Source organism: Neolamprologus brichardi, chromosome 14 (assembly GCF_056152115.1).
Source record: "Neolamprologus brichardi isolate AB-2024 chromosome 14, ASM5615211v1, whole genome shotgun sequence".
NCBI lineage: Eukaryota > Metazoa > Chordata > Actinopteri > Cichliformes > Cichlidae > Neolamprologus > Neolamprologus brichardi.
Genome location: NC_142117.1, coordinates 2716675 through 2741610, shown reverse-complemented (window position 1 = coordinate 2741610; position 24936 = coordinate 2716675). Strand labels below are relative to the sequence as shown.

Sequence of the window (24936 nt, the reverse complement as noted above, 5' to 3'; positions counted from 1 at the left end):
GTTCTACATAGTGTGTAACTGTTCATATAGAGCGTTATTAAATTTATTGCTAATGCAATCATATGGCACACTGACGTCTGAGGGTATTTTAGATGCACTCATCATCAGAAAGGTTGCCGACCTCTGACCTACAGGATGAAACTATAAACTCTAGTCTGTAACACGACAGCTCAGCTGAGCGGCTGTACACTCACCAGGCACGCAGGTCTGCATCACAGTTGCAGTAGTGTTTGGAATCAGTACAGTTGTGTTCAATTCCACAGGCACACTTCTGGATCCCTGGTCCTGAACCCCCCCAGTAAGAATGCTTTTCATTGGCTCTTCCTAACCACCAGGTGAAAGGGACGCCATCTGGAGGTCGAACCAAACACTGCTACTCAGAGTACTGCTACTTAAACACTTCTGAACACCATTCAAGAATATCACTTTAATGTTTACAGTATGTGTTATGATGATAATGATGAACAGAGTAAACACATTCTTCATAGTGAGTGAAAAGCTCGATAACGGGCATCATCACCTGGACCGTTGAGCAGGCGGGACATTCGGCAGGCGTAGGCGACGTACTGCTCACAGTACTCTGCACTGCTGGTTACTGACAACATCTGGACACACGAGACAGACACGAGGATTCGGATTTGTCTGCTAAGAACATTCATTAGTCTGTGATATTCACGGTGTGTTGGAATGAAAACCAACCGAACAGCTGGGTTCCAGATGTTGACTAATTAAAGCCAACTAGTCCTGAACAGATTCAACTGTTTAACATGACCATAAAAAACCTGTGACTCAAGCAGCCTGTACGACCAACACGATTCTGCTTATGAACCCATCGACTCGTTGGACTTTCCCCCAAAAATATCTGTAACGCTGAACAGTCGATTAACAACGCTCAGAAGATGAACTTTGTTTCTACAGTTTTGTGTCTGCATGTTTATTGTTAGCAAACTGTGCATGTAGGAAATGGAGTGTGTAACATTAAGTATGTACCTGTTCCTCAGTCATATTGTAAGAAATCTGCAGCACCGCGTTGCCCTTGTCTGCGCTGGATACTGACGTCTGAGGAGACAGGTCGTTCCTCAGCGTGGTCCAAACCACATCCTCTAAGAAAAACAACCAACATGTAAATATTCTCTGCTCCTACATCACAGATTTACCTAAACACAATCAGTCACATGATAAACACAGAGAAAAGTCATTTGTGCTGGAATATTCCACAGCATGTCTTTATCCAGTTTTCCTTCTCTCACCCCAACCAATCACAGCAGATGGCCCCGCCCCTCCCTGAGCCTGGTTCTGCTGGAGGTTTCTTCCTGTTAAAAGGGAGTTTTTCCTTCCCACTGTCGCCAAAGTGCTTGCTCATAGGGGGTCATATGATTGTTGGGCTTTTCTCTGTATCTATGAAGCACCTTGAGGCGACTTTTGTTGTGATTTGGCGCTATATAAATTAAATTGAATTGAATTGAATATATTCTTCATGCTGGTTTAAATAAAGATTGAATATCTTACCTGTCATGTCACAGTGGACTCTGAAGGGGGTTATAGAGCCGCTGCCATCCGGGTCTATCCAGTAGCTCCCCGAACTCTTGCCTTGGTGCTTATACTCCTCACATGACTGCTGATACAGTGCTATCAGGGGAAGCAAGGTATATCTGTCTGTGTGCATTTTCACCAGAGAGTCAGACGCAAAAGCCAAAAAGTTGGGACCAATATGACACAGTGAGCAGCCTGTCCCAGAGTTGGAAGTACCTGATGAGGACTTTTAGATCAAACTTCTGCTTTTCTCTTGGAAACGTCTAGAAAAGTAACCCTAGTCACAGGAATTTACTCTACTGGCTGCTACCTTTCAGTACTGTGACTTGTGTCTGCAGCCGTGTAAGGTTGCATGGAAAACATTGGTAGTAATAATAATGGTACAGTATTCGAATAAAGGGAGGAACAGTGTATTTGCCTTAGATAAATGCAGAAGCCTCAGAACTAGATGATAACAGGATCTGTGAGGTTGTCCTGACTGTACCACTGAGTGGGCAGAGATTAAAAACACTCATGTTCAGCGCTACCTTCAGCCTGAAACAATGAACTTGATAAAGAACGCGAGCATCTTTAAAAAATCCAACATTTTTCAGGGAACCTGAGCAAATAGATCATGAAATAATCAACTAACTAAAAACTAGTCTTATGATTAACTAATTAGGATTAGCATTAATTAAACAAATGCCAGTGTATAGCTGCACTTACAGGTATGGCAGGTAGCTCCAGTGTAGCCGGTGCCACTACAGTTGCAGGTGAAAGCGTCCCATGTCTGAGAACAGTGGCCGCTGTGCTCACAGTAGTTTGGAACACACCTGACAGGAAACAGGAAACTCAGTGACAACACGACTCCAACCCTCCACCCTCCAGACTGATGGAGGTCCCAACAACAATCCACTGTGCTTTTAATTTCTGGGATACATACCTGTCTATAATGGCACACATATCTAGGCTGACATTTTCAAAAGTTCCAATGAGGCCCTGCTCCACCGCCTTCAGGTCCATCAGGTGATCATCTATGTGGATCATCTGCATGCAGCCCTGGAAGGAGCGCTGATGTGATCTGGGGTTAGTTTGTAGAAAATAACCTAGACAAAGACGGAGAGCAGCAAAGGCGTTATTATCACCAGCAGAAGTAAACTGGAATGAAGCTGGTGAGGACTGCACAGTAGGATTCAAACATGGAATATTTCAGGCACCAGAAATCGGGTCTTGAAGGTCGATGCAAGCTTCTGTGAAAATAAAGTCATTGTGCTTCAGGACAAAACATCTACTTTCATTTTGTTTGATAATCAAGAAACTTGGACTAATTTTACCCACACGGATGTAGCACGCAGTCACAGCCCACCCTGTTATTCCACGTTTTAAATTCACACTTGCATCAGTTTATCACACTGTTTTTAGGAGAGAAGAGAAAACGTGGACACACTTGATAAAACATCAAATTACTCTGGATCATGTTTACTCCCATTTCTCAGTAATCACCTTGTTGATCACGCTGGTTTAGAGACGTATTCCTCATGAAGAACACGAGACAAGACAGAACATCTTCAACCGGTCTCGCTAACGAGGGAACTTTGGTCAGAACCAGGGGGTGGAGCTTAATGCTCATCAGCTGTCTGTAGCCTGAATCCTTCAAAGAGCAGCTTCCTCACAGCTGTTTATTCCCATGACAGTTACAGTTTACACAACACAACACAACACAACACAACACAACACCTCCCAATGTAAAACCCCCCAATGGTTCTAAGACAAGGCACTGTGTGTGTGTGTGTGGACGTGTGTGTGCACGTGTATGTGTGTGCACGTGTGCACGTGTGTGTGTGTTTGTGCACGTGTGTGTGCATGTGTGTGTTTGTGCACGTGTGTGTGTTTGTGTGCACGTGTGTGTGCACGTGTGTGTTTGTGCACGTGTGTGTGTTTGTGTGCACGTGTGTGTTTGTGTTTGTGTGTGCACGTGTGTGTGTGTGTTTGTGAGACCTCCTGCTCACCTAAAGGGTCATAAAAGCAGGAAGTTTACAGCAGATCTGTCAGGATGTGTCTACAATAAAACCTCCTCAGCACAGAGAGGCTGGAGAGGTGCTCAGGCTGCTTGCCTGCTGCTTGAACGAAGACTTTACAAATTTAAGAAACACAATGACAACATTCAACAATCTGACTAACACACCTCCAAAGTAATAGGTTCCTCCAGTCTGGATCTGGATGGGGATAGCTGTTCTAACTGTGGAGGCCTCGTCTCCATCAACCGTCAGCATTGCATAGTTTTCCAGTGCGTTCAGGTGGACACTGTGCCACTGTCCGTCATTCAGACCTGAACCTGTGAGGAAACACATGCAGAAAAGTTTAACAGGAAAACAAAACAGCGATCGAAGACAAAGAGAGCAAAAAGGACCTCGAGATAAAAATTAAACAACCGAAGACTAAAAACCAACGAGCTGAGCTCACCTGATGAAATGTCTATGCGTGTGTTCTTCTTCTGTGTCACGTTCATGTAGACGGTGATTTTTCCCTCCGTCAGGCCCAGCTCCACCCAGCCATCCACCAGGGCGGTGAACATCAGAAGGCCGTTGGGATTCCACGTCCTGAAAGACAGACTGACTGACAGGGTGTCGCTGTCAGTCTGACCCGGCAGCCGCAGGAAGGATGTGGAGTTGAAGAAAACTGGGGAGGTGTTGGATTCGGAGCAGGAAAACGTCAGGTTACGCTACAGTGGAAGAAAGAAACCGATAAAGAGATTTATGGAGTAGACAGTACCTAACAGACTTTTATTTTGAAACGTCATTTCATTTGGCGATTCTAAATTGAAAACGGTTGTCAGGCAGTTTAGGTGCTCAGAGTGGAATAAAGACTTGATGCTATAATTTCCACTTCTGTGAGTCCTCTAGGGCCAGCGCAGGTCTGAGTAACATGAACGTCATCAAATGTTGAGCGGATCCATGTGCATGTCTGCTTTTTACATTTCAGACATTTTCACAGTGAATACGTTACTAAAAGCCAGTCTATTCACAGACTGCACTCACATGTGTGATATAGAGGAAGTCCACTGAGTCTGAACATCTGAGCTACAAACACAGTGGTTATTATGGAGAGGAAAAAAGAACAGCAATCAAAATGAGCTCTGACGAATCAGACAAGTTTCAGACAAAAAATGTGCCACCTGAGGAAGGAGAGATTCAAAATCCATTCTTAGAGGACAACCACAGTCTTAGTGTGGGAAGTAGGCTACAGTATTCTGGTTTTAGTTTCAGATAGCAACTGTGATTAGTTGGGTGCTGCCAACTAATCACAGATTCACTGTGGTTAATCATGCTGTACTTTATCAGCTGTTCTGAGTAGTGACCAAAAGAAAGAAGCTTCTGGTTTGTCTTCCTCTTAGTGAGGTTCGTTTGTGTAGACGTGAGCACAGTAGTTGCACTTGGGCACGCACCAAAACAACTGCACAGACCACCTCCTTCAAACAGTCTCGGTGTGGTTGTTGTGGTTCCTTTATGGTAGAAATGTGACCTCAATCCGAATCAACTACCCAGTGTACATTTCAAAACTGAGCTAAAAAGCTTCCTCTAGCAACGCACGCTTTGCATTCTGGGAAGTAGCACAGACGTGCAAAGGTCTACACAGGCCAGCAACCAGCAGTGAAACAAATATTCTCCCTAATGCTCCAAAACACAGCACCTTCTCGCTGTATTTACTTTTATTGATCCTGCCCAGATACATCTATCACGTGGTTTGTAGTGATGCACTGGTTCACCTGGAATTTTCTCTGTGTGAAAAGAAATCAAATCATGGGACAAAGCTACAGCTGATTCAGACCACAGGAAACTGGTCTACAGGTATGAGAATGCCTGAAATCACTGCTGCAGAACAGCCACAGCAGCCAATGACGACAGCAGAGGCAACCTCACGGGCATAAGTGTTACTTTGCTAATCTGCTCAGGAGGTTGAGCAACAGTGAAGAAACTACCGGAGCTCCTTTTAATCTTCTGACAGGTCGAAAGTGTTTTCAAAGACTGAGGCTTTGACAGGTTAGAGACTGTTTGGGACACATCAACAGGAGCAACTTCTTCTCTTCCAAGAGTTTTCTGTCCAGCAAAAACAATTAAATCCACTCAATTAACTTTGTTATTTAAGAAGATCCCAAAAAAGAAGAAAAATATTTTACATTGTCTAGCACTTCAGTCATTTTAGTAACAGCAGCAGAGGTTAGCACAACAACAGTAATATATGGTTTAAAAAGTACGTTTAGAGCTGTCACGACGAATCGAGGCATGTTACTGAAGAAAAGAAGAGTTTTCCTCCACAGACGTCCACGACAGATTTAGTTTAGGAAAAGATGCAAACTGCCAAATAACAGAAAAACTGCGAAAGGGTTTTTAAGATCATTGTAGCACTGCAGTCTACATTTACACGAGGCTGGGCACATAAACTCAAAGAGAAGACACTTCTTACAAAGCTGGTGGTGTCCACCTTCTTCCTGCGCACCAGACTAGTGATGTTCTCCCCGTTGTAGGTAATTCCCTCCATGCAGCCAACAAAGTTCTCTTTGCCTCCTGAGGTTGGCTTCACAGACACAGGAAGTCCTCCAAAGCTGATCTGAGGAACACAACACAAAGCAACACTGGAGGATACTGCATCTCTGCAACCAACACAGAAACCATTCACTCTTTAAGGTCTACTAACAGACAACAACCACGTCACTCAGCTGTGAGAGTAAATGAATATTTCACACAGATGAACCGCAGTAATGTTGTAAACTGTAGCAGGAATAAACCGACTCTTTCAGGATTCAGACATCCAATAAGTGTCAAATATACACAGTGAGATGAGCTGTTGTTACAAAGTGTTTGCCTCCTTCCTGACTTCAGATTGTTTTTGCATGTTAAACAGAAAACAAAGACTTGACTGCAGTCGTTGCTGCGTGGCCCAACCAGTCACTGGGTTTAGGGTCAATCACTGTCACGTGGGGTCGTGCAGGTTTGGATTTCTTTTACCGTTAATAACAAACAGCTTCATTTAGAAACTGCATTCTGTGTTCACTTGCACTCTTGCTGCAATCCTTCTGTTACAAACACACTCGTCTCGACTAGGGATGCACCGATACCAATACTGGTATTGGGTATCGGGGCCGATACTGTAAAATGTGTGTGTACTCATACTCGTAAAAGTTAACCGATACCATGAACCGATACCAACTTATTTCATTAATCAGAGGGTGGCTTGTCATTTCTGTTGTAGTTTTTTAGATTGGCCACTAGGGGGACATCCCGCGCTAAACAGGCACAGGGTTAGACGAGTGAGACTGGCGGCTCCAGATAAAAAAGAGAAACTGGAGGCTGCTGTAGCTAGGCTAAACAAAATGTCAGCAGTGTGGAACAGCCAACTTTAACTCAGGTTTTGGAAAAGCGATGAAAAATGTCAAGAGAAAATCCACGGGCAGTGTGTGTGTGTGTGTGTGTGTGTGTGGTAGAAGTATCGGTTTTTGTACTCTGTATCGGCAAGTACTCAGATCCAAGTATCGGTATCGTATCGGTTTGAAAAAATTGGTATCGTTGCATCCCTAGTTTCTTGGGTTATTTGCCTATTGACAAACATATTGAGCTGATCTATACTAGAAGTTATCCATCTTCTTTGGGGTCGTGCAGGTTTGGATTTCTTTTACCGTTAATAACAAACAGCTTCATTTAGAAACTGCATTTTGTGTTCACTTGCACTCTTGCTGCAATCCTCCTGTTACAAACACACTCGTCTCGACCTTTGCTGCCTCTCCTCACACCCTTCTTCATGCTTTGTGTGCACGTCTGTCCTTGGATGGTTGACCAGGTATTTAAGCTCACTTACCTCTACAGCCTTAACTTTGTACCTGTCTCACTCTCACTAGAGTATCAGAAGTATCAAAAAACTCTTGAGTACAAGAACAAAAAAAACACTGGATAATAATCTAAATATAAGCAGTAAACAAAGTAAACACAGGACAAAAATGCTTCATTTTAACAAGTATTCTGATTTAAAACATGAACACAAATGTTGGCTAACAGTAGCTCTTAGACGTGATCCTGAGGTCATGCTACGATGTCCACACAAAATATTCTATTTTTAAAACTGAGCTCCAGTAATGTTTTTGAAATGATGAAGTGATGTGAATTTATGTAGCCTAAACGATTAAATGCTCAAATTCTTTTGAAAGACAATATCTTAAATATTGAGTGAAAGCTTTATCACGACAGTGTTGCTGCCAAAGCAGGAACTGTGTGTGAAACATGAAGAGGGTTCATTTCTGACACAATCTTTACTTTTCCTGTCAAAGGTAAGTTTCTTCCTCCAGCTTCACCAACAATCTGTTCAAGCAGTGATTGCAGAGTTACTCGTGTGCACAGTGCCCTGAATATGACTGAACGATGAAACCTGTGCTGGCTGACAGGCTGATGGATAACCAGGACGTACATTAGCAGCAGACATGCGTACCTGTGTACACATGTCCTCTAAACACTGAAGCCTCAGTTGAAGTCATTAAAAGGAAGCAGCAAATTTCCCTGCATGCCTAACATAACAACAAACATCAGCAGAACCTGAATCATGCTGGAGATGAGGACCTGAAACTACCTTCATATAACACAGTTTATATGTGAACAAACATCGTGTGTCTTCCTTTCGAGGTGACATCCAAACTAAGAAGATATTTTCCTCTTCAATTAAGACTTTGGAGAAGATTCTCAGAACCTAGCAAGTGGTTCATTAAATAAGTACATAACAGGATCCAAACCCTGACAAGGATAAGCAGAAGAGAGCGGATGGCTGGAAGCACATCTCACTAAATGAGAACACACACATTCACAGTTTAAGTCAAACGTACGATAAACTGAGCCGTGTGGAAGCTGTACCTCGTAGTCCAGGTCCAGGTGATCAAACTCTCCATTGGTTCTGAACTGCTGAGTGTGGTGGTCCAAAGTAAAGTTGACATTCCTGCGGTAACGCTCGATGACAACAGAGTGCCAGTGGTCATCATCCAGCAAGCTCCCACTGGTCACAGCCGTGTGACCCTGAATCGAACCGTTCTGGTTGCTGCCTGCAGACACGTCGCATCGTTCATGAAATCAGAGGTGAATAAAGTCCAGTTTAACAGAACACGCTCTGATACAAACACCAGGAAGATCAGAAGGATACCTAAGTTGATGCTGAGCAGCAGTCTTGCTCTGTGAAGCTCAAGGGAAATGTAGTCGCCCTGCTGCCCCTCTCCGTGGAGCAGCACCCCATTTCCTGCTGTGGTGCGAAACTTCAGAGAGATGACGTCCTTCACAATTTTTAACTTTTTACTCCTGAAGCGGTAGGAGATGACCCCATGCCCATCAAAACCAATCACATCAGCCCCTGAAAGATGCAAAAGTATGAACTCATTAAAACTTATTAAATGAAAGTTAAACACTAACATATAATTCAAAATATAGTAGATTTGTGACTTGTTATTTCATCAATACATAGACATCAGCGATAGGAATACAAAGGTTTTGTATTGTGCTGGCCCTCAGACTTTGTAACACAACTACATACATTTGCTAGCAGACACAATTTGTAACTATAGTTGCATATTAGCAGACATCCGGCTGCATTCTCAGTAGAGCTGCCACAAACGATTATTTTGATAGTCGACTAGTCACCGATTATTTTTGCGATTAGTCGACTAATCAGATCATCATCCATTGGACGTAAAACATACAGCTTATTGCACCAGCAGCATCTGCTCTTATATAACTATCATTAGCTTACAGCTTTAAGTGTTTAAGGTCTGTGCTAACTAAAAATAAAGACAAGATGATAGTTTATTAAATCTTAATGAAATTTGCAGATTGTTTCGGTGAAGTTTAATAAACTCCTTGCTATCTAAAATATAACAGGACACCGGAGTAAATTCTTCAGCATCTCACACTTCTGATAATCAGCTGTCTGCTTGACGTTTATTCAGCTGTGTAAAAACTATAACTTTAATCTCAGCCAAACCGATTTACTCAGGAACAAATAAAACACTGAAAAAAGCCAAACAATAACATTTTTAAGTTATCTAAGTGACTTATATATCATGTTTAACCTGAGTAGCGAAAGACAGCGGTGGGTTTGAAAACGATTAGCCGGGAGTCCGGTGTTCTCACCAGTGTTGCCAACTTCTCAGTAAGGAAAATCGCTATTGGTTGTCCTAAAAGTCGCTAGAAGTCGCAAAATGACGTCATCACCTAATTTGCATAATTGGTCATGCTAATGTAATTGTAACCTACGCTGCTGGAGAGAGAAATAACATCGTGGACGAGACATAAAGTGAGCAAAAAATGTCCTAAATGCATTTAGAATTTATTTAGAACTACAAATTAAATTTCTTTTAGCAATTATTGTTTTTTGTAATGTCTTTCACGTCTTTTTTTAGCGACTTTTTTAAGAAAAAAAGTCGCTAGGGGGTCTGAAAACTCGCTAAATATAGCGACAAAGTCGCTAAGTTGGCAACACTGGTTCTCACGGCTCTAGTTAGCCTAGCCCCCGGCTAGCTATCGAGCTAGTGGCTAACAGACGTCTCTGAAAACGTCGGAGCGCTTTTGAAAATATGTGGTGTCTTGATAAACTGAGCAGATATTTGAGGTTTACACAGCTACATTCTCGCCTGAAAATATGTTAAACGTTTATTTTGTGACCCAGAAAGAATAATAAGAGTAACATTAAAACTAACTAGCTGCCGCCATTGTTGGAAACTGAGCTGGGCCGCGCTATGAATTCTGGGACGCAGCTTCTTCTTCTTCGGGGTTTAACGGCAGCTGGCATCCTTGTACATGCAGTGCTGCCATCTTCTGTTTCAGTCCGTTATTACACTCTTAAATCCTACTACTTATTCCTGCGTCTTTTGGGATCTTACAATGCTTCAAACGACGCGTCGACTATTAAATCAGTCGTCGACGATTTTGATAGTCGACGTAATCGTGACTAGTCGACTAATCGTGGCAGCCCTAATTCTCAGCCATCAGCAGCTTTTAGCAAAGATCTTTTCCTGCACTCTCTCAGTCGGTCTAAATCTCGCCCTTAACAAATGCACTGCGGACACTTTCCACCAAGTGCAACTTCTTATGCACAGAGATAATTTTCTGCTTGCAGTGTGAGCTTGTTGTGTGTCACAGATCCTGTTACTGCACAGACTTTGCAGCTGAGCGTAATGTAACCATGCAATCATCATCTGTGGCCTGAGAAGCTGATCTGATTAGCAAAGCCTCTGACATCAACTTACTCTCAGCTACACTTGCATGACTGAGAGATCCAAAGAAATCCTAAACTTAACTTTCTACAATCTGCAGTTAGAACAACAGTTTGCAGCTGAAAGTCCAACTGCTGCATCTCACATGGAAAGAAAAGAAAGAGAGCGAACTTCAGTCAGAGATGGAGAAAGATGAGAAAGAGGAGAGGAAGAAGAGAGCTTAGATTTAAAGGGAAAGACTGCTGTTTGATAAACCGGAAGATTAAAGCTAACATGTAAGTCCTCCTGTTTTTAGATCACACATCTGTACACGTGACATTGTTTTTGTATAGAAGTTGCCGTGTTTTAAACATGAGACCATGATCACAGCTTCTCCTGAACTACATTCTGCTTTTCTGACCTCCTGCTGAGCCAAACATTCGAAGTAATACTGGATTCTTCTCTGGGCCTTAACTCACATGTAAAATCTGTTTACCAGCCTGGACAAATCGTCTCTTTTTTTTTTGCCTGACCCGTTTGGCTCTTTTGCATCAGAATTATTGTCTAAAGGTGAAGAAAGATGCCCAACAGATTTACCAAATAGACCATCCCAGCCCTATTGTTTATTTTATTCTATTTTAACCTGCTAAATATGGGACAGACTTGACTGGGGAAAAGAAAGAAAAACAGCGGGGACGAGGGACAGTGACAAAAGAGCAAAAAACAAAAACAAACAAAACAAACAGACAAAAAAATCCATCTATCAATCAGCTGGATCACCTGTTGAGAAAAAAAAAGAGAAAACAAGCAGAAGAAAAAACAACAACAACACAATAAACAACATCACGATGATCTATGTGAATATAACAGTAAATACTAAATATTAAACATTATTGTGCAGCACGTAAGATCGACAGCGCACAGTGAGCTTTGAGGTAGGAGCCAATAAGGGTGTAGTTTGTGTGTGTGATCACCTGTGTGTACACCTGTGAGCATGGACACGCTTGTTTTAAAGGTTCCTTCATGTAACGATCTGCTAATCGTCTCTTTCTGCCTCACAGCCAAACAAAACGCAGCAGCCAGACGACTGACACGTTCCAGCCAACGAGCTCACATCACTCCTGTTTTATATTCTTTACATCAGCTTCTAATAGATGTTAGAATTCGTTTAAAAAGTCTTGTTTTAACATCAGAGCACTAAATGGCCCCAGATTATTTATCCCAGCTGCTGCTGCTCGTCTGCGCTCACAGAGTTCGTTGGTTGTTCTCTGAACACTGCAGAGTAACGAGGACCGTCTACCACCACGTCTGCTTTACTCTGGATTCTTTTAAAAAGCAGTAAAAACTTTTCTGTTTAAACGAGCTTCCTGCTGAAGGTTTTCTTAAACCACCTGTTAATCTCACTGCGTTTCACTGAATTGTCGTCTATTTTGGTACCAAACGTTCAGTTTATTTTAGCCTTTGTGTGCGGTGCAAAAAATCTAAATAGTTCAGACAGACAGACGCAAAAATATTTGCAAAAACTAAACTGTCTGGTGCACTGGTCAGCAGCACCAGAACATCTTCGGTCCACAGCGATGTCCACGGGTTCATGAGTCTGACTCCTGCAAAGGATCATCCAGGTGTTAAAATCCTCATTGGGTTTTAAATCCCTGCCTATCCTGTAGTGCCCACAGGTCATGTAAATCTACATCCACTCCTCCATCACATGCACGCTGTTTCAATCAGGCATCTTCAGCTTGCACTTACAGTATGAGCAGCCGTACAGCTCCAGGCGCACCCCGATGCGACCCGCCCTGCTGCAGTCCACTGGGATGAAACGGATGTAGCGAGCCAGGATGGCAAACTGCAGCTCATGGCGAACGACACCCTCGCTGTTTACATTCCCTTCAAACGTCTGAAACAACATTTGTTTGAAAGAGAAAATCAGATGTAAATGTAGTTTTTATTCATTAGAAAATGAATCAAATAACATTAAACCACATGTTTTTTTTTTTCATTGGTTAATTAGAAAAGTGAAAAACACCTTCAGGCAACTGTTGATGTGATTTGTAGGGGTGCAACGATACACAAAATTCACGGTTCGATATTTTTTCGATACAAAAAAAATGTTCATGCTTTTTTAATTTGTCATTTATTAAAATTATAAATATATATTTTAACTCAAAAGTACAGTTTTTAAATTTAATGTTGCTGAAACAACAAAGTAATAATAAAATAAATCTATCTGATGGAGAAATCACTCATCTTTGGAAAAGAGAGTTTATTACAGAGAAATGTCTCTTTCCAAAATAAAAGCTATACTATACGCTTCTTCTGGGCTATATTCTCAGCAGCATATTAAACATATCAGGTCCCCATAAGGAGAATCATGTGCTAACGGCTGTCTAAATGACTCGGGTAAAGTTTGTAGCATGCCTGCTTGTTGTTTTTGTCTGCTTCCACTTGTCTTTGCACGAGGATGATGTCGGAGTAAATGTGCAGTCATATTCGTTGTGTTCCCACTAGTGCTGTCAGCGTTAATCTGAAATGACGTTAACGCCACAACACGGCAAATCTCCGTTAACGAGCTACCGCGGATCGCCCCGTGCCTGGGGCTGGACGGCCAACACGTTAACGAGCTAACTGCGCTAACACACTAGTTCCCACCAATGTAATTGAGCATTGCGTGGCACATCCAACATACTGTTTTACTTTTGTCCATGACGGGCTTACCTTCAGGGTCATACATCACATGAAAACCAAAATAGTTCCAAACGCCAGATCTGAATGAGGGTGGGGGAGGTTCAATTTGCCATGTTGCAACGAGAGCTTAGCTTCTGTCTTGCTAGCTTGCGCTGCGCTCAGTGGATCTGCGTTCGACTACTCCGCCTAGGCTGCACTGTCCAGCGCAGATCCACTGAGCACTCAACACAGACAGCATCGTCAGAAGGAAAGTTGATAAAATAAATTAAAATTTTGTATTGTTCGATACATATGTGTACCGAACCGAAAGCACTGTATCGAACGGTTCAATATCGATACGAGTATCGTTGCACCCCTAGTGATTTGGTGTTACATTTAAAAAAACAGAAATCGGAGGTTTTGTCCTGATAATAACGTGGTTATTACCCATTAATCCAAAAATACTCAAGACTCTAAACGGAGCAAACACACCCCACAGGTCCAGACCTGTGAAACTGTCACTGACTCACACTGCAACATTAAACACAGGCTTATGTCACAGTGTGAGAACGAGGAGCAAAAGTAATAGTTTCAGTAATGACATCGTGCCACAGATCGAAACTTAAAATATTACAGCTGTCAGGCTTTAGTCTTCCTAAACCCTGACAGCTGTAATATTTTCACACATGATATTTGTGTCAGTCGGTCCGACTGAGTTCCTCACCCAGATGTTTTCATCCTGTAGATAAGGTCTCCAGTTTCTCTGTGTGTCGCTGTAAAGTAGCCGATACTTTGTGGTCCAATCAGAGGTACTATAGCAACCCTGTGTTGCTATGGCAAGCACCTGCTTCTTAGAACCAAGGTCTACTTGAAGCCACGGGTAACGGTCTGTATCCAATGGCGACCACCCTCCAGAACCTAGATTTTGGGATGTTGTTTGGGAAGAGTTAAAGATGTCGGAAAACAAAGTGAGTAGATGAAGAGAAAACAAATCGTCTTCAGTGTCCTGCAGAAGCACGTCTGCATTACTTTATCTGGATGGTTATTCTGAGGCTTTGCCCACACTGCACAAAAACACTGCACACATGAACTCACATGCCAAATGTGATTTTTAAAACCAGTGAAAAAATGCCCACAGATGATTTACAGCCTAAAGAATAAATATATCGATTCTCATTTATATCTAATCGAATCATCTCTTAAATTAAATGGTCGCTGGTCATTATTATTTTATACTTTTAACATTTACATATGCTCTAGAAGCAGCCAGATGTTTATAGTCAGGTAAGGTAAAACTTCACAAAGTTCAACAAACACGTTCAGCTGAGGGTCCGAGTCTACAAACCACTTTCTTCTTTAACATAATTATTTAGTCACAATTATACATCTAACACATGTCGGCACTGTGAGCTGCAGCCTGAACAGAAGCTGACATTTAACACCAAAGCTGTAGAAATGCAGCCATGAATGAACTGTTTTAATATTAACCCTCCACAACCCAGGAATACAAACAGCATCACCCTCCATATTCCCGAGGCATACCTTGTGTCCGGCTGAGTTTGGCATAACCAGCTCCGTTTCCTCGGCTGTATAGAGACGACCCGGTGAAGGAGCTGTATGGGAGAGGAGTGGCCAAGCTGTCCTCGCACCTCCCTGAAACAGAAGCCCACACATGTTTCCTTCAATGCCACCAACAGTGTGCTGCACTTCTACATCCTCACCACGTCAGCAGGTCACAATCTTACTGTGAGAACAGCAGCTGCTGAATTTAGTCCAAAGCAAAAAGACGCACACACACACACAGCTCTGAACTGTTCCTGGTGCGTGTGTGTGTGTGTGAGTGTGTGCATGTGTGTGCATGTGTGTGTGTGTGAGAGAGAGAGACAGGTGGTGAGCATAGTGATGAGTTTGCTCATATGCATAACAAAACCAGCCTCGCCTGCATTCAGCAGCATAAAGGAACGAGACAAACACGTCGTCAGACGACCTGAAATCAGCGTCTCCACCTGATCTTTCTGACAACAGCACGTCTGAGCTCCTGCTGAAAAACCACAACGATGATATTCCTAAAAATTCAGTTTAACTGCTTTTTTAATCACATCGAAACATAAGCAGAGTGGTGCAGAGTTGATCTGGGTCAGGGGTCAGCAACCTTTAACACCCAAAGAGCCACTTGGACCCGGTTTCCACGCAAAAGAAAACACTGGGAGCCGCAAATACTTTTTGACATCTAAAATGAAGATAACACTGTATATATTGTTTTTTACTTTTATGCTTTGTGTGAACAACTAAAGTAAGTAAAGTTTATTTATTAAGGGCTTTTCACAGACAGGCAGTCACAAAGCGCTGTACACAAATATTAAAATAAACAATACAATCAACAGACATTATACACAATGTAAAAGATCAAATGTAAATAATGTAAAGAATATAAAATACGTAGATCAACAAAAGGCTTGTTTGAACAGAAAAGTTTTTAACTGCTTTTTAAAAGAATCCACAGAGCAACTAAGGTGTGTTGCTTATGAAATCCATGAAGTGCTACAGAGAAAATCACATGTTATTTATGTAATTAACACATTTTGAACTCTTAAAGAAATATAACAAAAGGAAAGCTGAACTAAAATGATCCAGCAAACAAAAACTGCTGTGAGCCTCCACCCTTATATCACCTTTGGGCTTTTGGAGCCGCTTATTTTGAGCGATGAAAAAATAATAGAATATAATTTTATTTTTATATTTCAAAATCACAATAATCTTCCAATTTAGAACAAGTTAAAAAAAACTAAACACAAATAAAATACACTTCAGCTAAATACTTCTGTAATGATAACAGCAAATCCTTATTTGCCTAGTATCATGTTTTATGTTGTTAATACTCCTAGACTGTAGGGGGAGCTAGAGAGCCAGAGGGAGTTACCTCGGAGTAGACGGTGATGGCGAAGCTTTGTTTACATGTGAACCACAGTTCGATAAAATACCTTCTCTTCAAGTAATGGTGTCATTCTTAAGAACCCACAACAACATAAAGAAACAAGACAACTTCTAATTTATTTTCCCAAACCACCCGGAGCCGCAGTATCAGGACTAAAGAGCCGCATGCGGCTCCAGAGCCGCAGGTTGCCGACCCCTGATCTAGGCTCTAATTTAGTTTCCCGTGTGATGACAGCGCTGCTGCTTCTGGAAGCTGAGCAGCCTGCTGTTCACCCGACCACTGAACAACCTCCATCCATGCTTCTGTTCTTCATCATCATTTTAATATGCAAATGCTAGAAAACTGTGAATGATTTCTGATGTTTTTTCTGTTTCTGCACTGAACTGAAGTCTACATAGTTTTACATGAGGGATAAAGAATGAAACCAGACGACTGCACTGGGGCCATTTCCCTTTGAATCAGCACAATTTGTCAACCGACGTCATCAAGACAAACATTTGGTTCACTTTAGATCAAATATTCTTCACCAACTTTTGACCATATCGTTTTTAACCAGCTGTTGTGAAGCGATGAACATCGATGCTCCAATCATGGCTGACAAGGTCAAAGATGTTGACTCAGCTGACTTTTTTCAAATGGAAACAAAACTAAATGTTATTTGAGCATCGACAGGAAAACCCAGCAACCTCAGCAATGACCTAAAACACCGTTTTAAAAATAACATGTAGGGAAAATTAGCCAAAAAAAGCAACAGAAAGATTTGCTGAAAGGCCGTCAGCAAATTTATTTTGACATGATTAGAAAGGCTGAAACAGTCTGAGTGTTTCACTGGCTCCAGAAAAACAGATACAAACATAGGAATGCATGTACGTACAAAGAAACATATTAGAGGTCAGAATCACCAAACACCCCACGGTACTGTGTTATTACTATTATATTATTACTGTGTTATCACCACACTGTGTTATCACCACACTGTGTTATCACCACACAATATTATTGTGATTCTTTACATTTTCAATATGCTGAGTTTCAGATTACGTCCTCTAAGTTAAACTGTTAGTTTTCTTGCTGCAGAATCAGACGATCGATCACAGAAACACTGTGACATAAATGTTGCCATATCACAGAGTCAAGCTGCTACTTCTGCTTTAAGTTTGTGACTAACTGGGGTAAAGTTGGCAATTACAGGCAATCAGTTTCTGATAAAACACCAATAAACTGATAAGTCATCAACAATCCCGTGTTACTGTCTGCTTAGACATAAATTCACATTTAACTCTTACATCTGCACTCAGCGAATGTCCTGATTTATACAAATACCAAATAAAGTAACTTGTTACCAACCAAAATACAACCAGCTGCTAGCAAGCTGAGCGCACTCTTGTAGAGAACCAAGCGTTAAACACCTCGAGGCGACTGTTGTGATCGGCTGTAGGGGTGGGCGATATAAACGATATAAATTTGGCCATCGATAGATTTTGACTATATCGCTCTATCGCGATAGCGCATGTTGATGATGTCATCAAGCTGCGCCTGTTTTGGTTGAAAGCATCGCAGCGGCTAAAACCATTATCATCTGCAAATTATGCCGACAGTCATGGCAAAGAGATGAAGCACTTTTGAAATATGGGGAAAGCCCAGATGAGATGAGAGCTTCCACAGATTCAATAACATTAGCAAGTGGTGGAGGCAGCAGGTGGATGAGGGAAAGGGGACGCAGAAGGAAAAGAGACCCGAGGCGGCCGCCGGTCCAAGTGTGAACTGAACTTGAGGTAAGAAGTTATGAGCTGCAGTCTATCTGGGTCAGATATAAACCAAGTTTAGGTGGAGTTTATTTTCGTTATTCTGACTTTTTCCATACTGCGTACTAGCTAGCATGATGGAGTTTCTATACAGCTGGGTGGGTGCTATGAAGTTAATGATGTTGAACTTTATTTTGTTCATAAGTTATTAGAGTTGCCAACCGTCCCGTCTGGTATTCAGAGAAAATATTACGCGTTTCGTATTGAGGTGAAAAGGAACAGTTTGTCCCGTAATTCAGCTACAATGAAAAAGGCACAAAGCTGGATTTATTCTGTGTCTTTGCTGCACAGCTGCCTCTTCTTCTTTCATTCTCCCCCCTCCCTCTGTTTCTACTTCAATCATGAAACTGATCAATGATCAGCTGATCGGCTTTTCTCTCTTGTTTGTTTATCGCCCACTTTGCGCCAGAAATAGGAAACCAGCCAATGTCGCGTTAAACAACAGCAGCACGTTTAAGCTTGATCAGCTGTTGTTAGAATTTATTTAATATTAATTTCTAGTATCAGCTGATGTTTGCTGGAGCCACAGCTGTAAAGCTGCTGGTCATGATGTCGGTTTGGTTATCTGGTGAGAGGGAAACATGAAGATGAAACCAGGAGATGTCCTTACTGAATCATCAGAGCTGAACAGGTGATGGAGAAACAGGTTTACCTTTTAGGTGACATGAATGAGTTGAAGGGAAGTTATGAACCATCAAAACAGTGAACATCACTGTCACAACAGCGTTTGTTTTCATTCAAAGGCTTTATGATTTTTCCTATAATGGTGGGCCAGTCTCTAGTCAAAATGCCTGGGCTGATTTTTTGTCCCCGTCCAGCCCTGTATGCAGCTCATCTGCAGTCTGGTGTTACCTACATCTTCCTATTCAGAAGGCAGAATTTCTGAGTTCTGAGTACAATCAAAGCACCACGACTGCAGTTTTTGTGTTGGATGTAAAAGGCGCACATGACGCTGTGACCTAGGCTAGAATCATGGCAGCAGTCAATGACGGTCCAGGCGTGGGATTTTTCTCGTGGAAACATGCACATTATCTTTTCCTTTCTGTTGGTAGGTGGCACAGTGCACTTGTGGCAAGTAAGCAAGCTAGAAGACTGGCAAAGTTATGGAAGCAACACATTAACAAGAGAATTCTGAGTAAAACCAAAGTTACTTTCCCTAGTAACTAGTTACTCTGAAAGTAACGAGTAACTTGAAGTAACTGAGTTACTTTTGATAGAAGTAACTTACCCAACACTGGTGGCAGCCCTATCCAGCTTATCCTTGTTAAGTTTCTCTACTACAGGGATAAGGACAAAGTGACAAAGGGACTGTATACCTGGATACTAACCGAGCCTCCTTTTACCCGGACTACACCATCGAGATGATCACTTTCAACGAGGTGAAGAACAAACACCAGCACCTACCCTACCAAACTGTGGCTCCATCTGAGGTGGAACCTTTCCTGTCCAGTGTGGAAGAGGCCTACAGTAAACCACTGTTACACAGGATGATGTAAACGTTAAAACTATCAGCTGCGCCTTAAATGTCTAAACACTGTTTTTATCATGCTACTTTTTACTATTTTCTGTGACCTGCTTTGGTTGTTCCTTTATGAAGCTATGACAGTACTTCTGAATGCTCCGCTGAGGCGCTCAAGGTTAGAGATGGAGTTCTACCTGCCCGCGTTTTTTGTCATGAGGAGATTACAGGATGGTTTTTTCTTTGTTTTCCTCTCCACTCTCTCTGTACCATGTTTGACTCTGTAAGTGTTGGAAATCGTAAACATTTGGCAACAAGTTGCGGGTTTAGTCAGACTCTGATTCGGTCTGAGTCAGAGTCATTTGCAGTGTGTAAACTGAACAGGACTGGACGGTTCGACTGTGTTTGATTTAGAGGGAGTAACTCCCCCATCAAGAAGAAGAAAGTAGGGCTGCTCGATTATGGCAAAAATAATAATCACGATTATTTTCACTGAGATCTCGATTATTTGACGATATTTATTTAACAATAACAATGTGTTGAATAATGACTTTAAAGATTGTCAAAAATAATATAAAATAGTGCAAATACTAATAACAGTGCAAATGTTTGCAATATAAAAATAAATGAAAAATGTAAACATCTATGTTTAGTGAACTTTGCAGTGTTGCTCTGTGGTGCAGCTACGACACTGTAGCAAAGTTTACACACTGTGTCTACTTGATCCACGTCTGACTCGAACCCATAATGTTTCCACACCACTCAAGTTTTTTTACCTCTCTTTTCAACCAACAGCAGTCACTCTCCTCTCCAAATAACTTCTGCTGAGCTTTCCGAGCTTCCCTCGGGTCCTCTTAATCAGCGGTCCCCAACCCCCGGGCCTCGGACCGGTACCGGTCCGTGAGTCGTTTGGTACCGGGCCGCGAGAGTTGAGGCTCAGGTGTGAAATGTATAGTTTTCAGGGTTTTTATCGGTTTTCAGCGTTATTTTGTTATCGTTTTTATCGTTTACTCGGTTTTCCTGGGTCTTTTCACGTGTGTTATGAATAAATCTTCTTTTTTCGGTACCGGTACTAGTTTTATTTTGTTGTATTTATCTGCGACACCTTAAAGGCCGGTCCGTGAAAATATTGTCGGGCATAAACCGGTCCGTGGCGCAAAAAAGGTTGGAGACCGCTGCTCTTAATTGTTGTGACACGTGTTCGAAATGCAGAGAGGTGCGCTCGATTTGCCACACGGAGCAGTAATAATCGGCTCAGTCATTTTTAATGATCGTTGAAAGCCCAGATCGTAATCGAGATTAAAATTCGATTAATTGAGCAGCCCTAGAAGAAAGCATTAACATATCTTAAAAAACCACCTCACTAATAGAGAACATTTGCAGAGACTGGGTCGTCATGTTTTTTATTCGTCATTCTCATCCAAAGCTAGAGGTGTGGCTTATTAATAAAACCATAGACATGGCAGGTTCATTTTGATAGACTGTGGACATGAACAGAATAGTACTGGTATCCTTGTATGGCCCAAATTTAGATGACCCACAATTTTTTAATAGTTTAATACAGCAGGCAAAGTGTTTGTGTGGTGATTACAACCTAGTTTTGAACCCGTCAATGGATCGCTCCATGGAAAACTAGTTTGGGCCTAAGTGATGTTGAGCAGCGAATATTCATTTTATTCAACTGTTCCTGACACTTACTGAAGAACTGACATGTCTTTGGCTCACAGACACTCCTCTACTATTTCAGATCACAGTCCTATAAAAAGGGAATTGAAGCTTTACCAACCTGAGCCTGTTTCTCCTCCTTCTGGGTGGAGATTTAGAGGATATTTGCTACAAGACCTCAAAATTATTACTTGTATGAATACTAAACCGGACGTGTACCCAGAGGTAAACCTAAACACCTCCACATAAACATATGAGAAGCACTTAAAGCTTATATGAGAGCTCACATTATTTCATGTCTCATATACAAACAAACATAAACATGAACAGCCATGTGCTTTGGAGTTCCAGGCTTACTGGAACGCTGTGATCACAATGACCTCGGAGCTGTGTGGATTTCAGTTGTGGATACTTGGAGATGTTGTGTCTCTAACACTACACCCTAGTCGGAGACAGTTTGTGTTGCTTACATCGACTGCAGCAAAAAAGTGTGTGCTTAAAAACTGGAAATCAGCAGAGCCTCCAAACCAGGAACACTGGATAAACGAGCTGTCATCATACTGCACTCCCCAAAAATCCTCCATTCAGTCCGGAGGAAATGAACAGAGTTTGAGTGGACGTGGATCCTAGGGGTGGGCGATATAAACGATATACGATAGAAACGATATAAATTTGGCCAACGATAGAGATTTTGACTATATCGCTCTATCGCGATAGCGCATGTTGATGATGTCATCAAGCTGCGCCTGTTGTGGTCGAAAGCATTGCAGCGGCTACAACCATTATCATCTGCAAATTATGCCGACAGTCATGGCAAAGAGATGAAGCACTTTTGAAATATGGGGAAAGCCAAAAACTGCTCTTCCTCCACTTCTGTAACATTGATTCATTAATGTTGAATTCTCTCACAGCTGCTCTGTTCCCATGTTGTTGCAGTATATTAATAACTAACCTCGTATTGTGGATGAATGATCTCAGTTGTTCTCCTGACTGAAGTTTGGCCCGTGTATAGCATCCAGCTATGCGACTGCATTTGTCCCTGACCACCAGAATCCCTCACGTTAACTTTTATCGAGTGGAAAAAAGTTAGCGTTCATCCTCCAGCTTCACTGTGCTAATGTTATGCTAACATAGCTGTGTCGCTAGCGATCACGTAGCACAACATTATATACCAGGTAGTCCAACTTCAGTAACCCTACAAACGTCACTGCTGTTTAGTTTCTGTCTTCATTTATGTTGGAAGTGATAACAGAGCTGTACGTTTGAATTAGTTTCAAAAATCTCTGTCAGAACATGGTATGAAATGTTTAGGTGGAAGCTAGCGAGCTAACTTCCTGTTAACTTCTAACTCCGTTAAATTCTGTTTTCATGGATGTAAAACTTAATTGTTACACCTGGTAAAGCAGCAACGCTGATGATTTAATTAAAGATGAAATAATTCAGACCGTTTTTAATTCTTAGTGTTCGTTTGACTTTGGGACCTGAAACAGACGGAGTTTAGGACCCAGATTCCTCCGTGAAGCTCCTCACTACGGCAGCCGTAATGCTCTGACAATCAATCAAGCAGTGCGGCTTACCAAAGTTGTACTAAAACATTTTTTAACAGATTTCTGCCAAAATCGGTTCGAGGTCAGTAAGCACAACCAGAATTCATACATAAGGCACACTGTCGATTTTTGAGAAAATTAAAGGATTTTAAGTGTGGAAAATACGTTATACAGAAGAAAAGAATATATCATGATATATATCGTTACCGCACATGCTTCAAATTATATCGCGATATGAATTTTAGGCCATATTGCCCAGCCCTAGTGGATCCCTTTCTGAATTTTCTAACACGACTGGACTCGAGGGACTGGTCAGTACTACTCTTCACTGGTTTGTCTACAGCACAGGTGTCGAACTCCAGGCCTCGAGGGCCGCTGTCCTGCTCGTTTTCCAACTAACCTGCCCTTGAATATTGTCAAAGCACACCTGATCCAGGTAATCAGCAGCCGGTAGGGCAGGGAGATCTCAACAACAAGCAGGATGCTGGCGCTCGAGGAGTTTGACACCCGGGGTCTACGCTTTTACTTATTTATTTTATTCTATTTTGTGTCTGTGCCTTTTTTATTATCTTTTTAAAACAAAAACAGAACGTCCTGCTGTAAAGCATACTGGATGCAAACCTTTGTTAATTATTGTATGTACTTAATAAAAAACACACAGTAAAGGCAGTAAATGTATGACAGGGCCTAGAAAGCGGGAACGTCACAATACCAGAAAATTAGTAGTGGGAACAGTCCCAGTACAATTATGGGATTCCCATTTTAAAATCAGTGACAGGATGGTGATAGAGCACGAGTGGACACAGCCTGATGTTAGCGTGGCTGCTGTAGCCTGTTAATGTTACTGTAAAACAGCAGTTATGTTAGCTTAAGCATTTCTACAACATTAGCCATGAAACCTGTAATTCTTTGAACAGATGCCAGACTTTCAGGTGCTCTGCTAAACTGGAAGCATTTCCTCTCCCAGTATAAAAAGCATGATAGCACTGGTTGCATATTATCCGTTGTTAACCTTTGGTCACTGACTTTGAATGCAACAAACTTTCATACCCAGCTCTGCCCTTCTCATCACTGAGCTGGAGCAGAGCTGCCTAGCTGTAGTTTTCAGTGCTGGGTCCTTATTCTTCTTCGTCACCACCAGCTGTTTGCATGTGCTGCCCCCTGCAGGTCCAGCAGAACTGGAGCCTCGGTAAATATGCTGCTCACAGTACCTTATACTAAATTATCCATCCGTTCATTTCTTCCATGTATCCACTTCAGAGTAACTATCGTCATGTTATCAGAATTTCTGTGTCAAAATCAACACGGGCTCTGGTCACAGCCCAGTAAAAGATCACAGTTCTGTCATATTCAGTTACTCTTATTGGCTCCTTATTAAATCCAGAGTCAAATTTTAAAAAGCTCTGATGCCCATAATGTTTGGGTTGGGTCTGCTACTGGTCTCAAGTGTAGATACATGGGAAGGTTGTATGAGGAAGAGTGGCTGAAAAACCTGTGCCAAACCAAACATTCGACTGTTACGTCACATGAATACTTTAAACAGATTAATAAGATTATCCATGTTTCCAGAACAAGTCAAAAACACTCAAAAAGCCAGTGGATCATGTTGGCATTTAGAGTTTTCTCAACTTTTTCTTTATTGTCCTGTGTGCATTGATGATGCCTTTCTTCCCCCTCAATGTGTTTATAAGTCCCTAAAACATGTGATTAGTTCTACCTGCTTTACACTGTGTGGTCTTTGGGGGTCTCCCGATGCTCCTCTTTTCCCTTTCCCATCACTGCCCAGCCAGTCAGCGGCTGCAGCAGATGGCTGCCCTCCCTCAGCCTCATTTGTTGGAGATCTCTTCCTGTTAAAGGGCTCTGACTGCTGGGCTCTTACCTTCAGCAGCTCCATAAACAGCTGCTGTGATCTAAATAAATACGCTACACTGAGACTCCTGCTATTTTTAGCTCCATCTGTGGAGCATGCATGGATGTATTACACAGTCAGAGATGGTGTGTATTTGTCACGCTATTATTCTGATGTGCTGCTGAGATTCTGTGTAGAAGTCCACGGTGGACCGAGACACGAGTGTGTCTCCACGCAGAGCTGCTATTTCTACTGAAGCCCAATCTTTTACACGTTAGACAGA

At 42.0% G+C, this 24936-nt stretch overlaps 1 protein-coding gene across 1 annotated transcript in view; it reads right to left on the bottom strand.

Moving 5' to 3' along the window:
* cntnap2b (contactin associated protein 2b) overlaps window positions 1-24936 on the bottom strand; it is a 46807-nt gene that overhangs the window by 21334 nt on the left and 537 nt on the right. Inside the window, exons 2-15 of the mRNA XM_087850624.1 lie at window positions 14936-15046; window positions 14118-14311; window positions 12479-12626; window positions 8689-8892; window positions 8406-8590; window positions 5977-6120; window positions 3976-4234; window positions 3698-3847; window positions 2456-2618; window positions 2239-2345; window positions 1510-1629; window positions 991-1103; window positions 521-605; window positions 195-351 (exon numbers count right to left, since the gene is read on the bottom strand). Of these exons, the coding sequence (XP_087706750.1) occupies window positions 195-351; window positions 521-605; window positions 991-1103; window positions 1510-1629; window positions 2239-2345; window positions 2456-2618; window positions 3698-3847; window positions 3976-4234; window positions 5977-6120; window positions 8406-8590; window positions 8689-8892; window positions 12479-12626; window positions 14118-14311; window positions 14936-15046 (2140 nt within the window). The remainder of the gene's footprint in view (window positions 1-194; window positions 352-520; window positions 606-990; window positions 1104-1509; window positions 1630-2238; window positions 2346-2455; window positions 2619-3697; window positions 3848-3975; window positions 4235-5976; window positions 6121-8405; window positions 8591-8688; window positions 8893-12478; window positions 12627-14117; window positions 14312-14935; window positions 15047-24936) is intronic.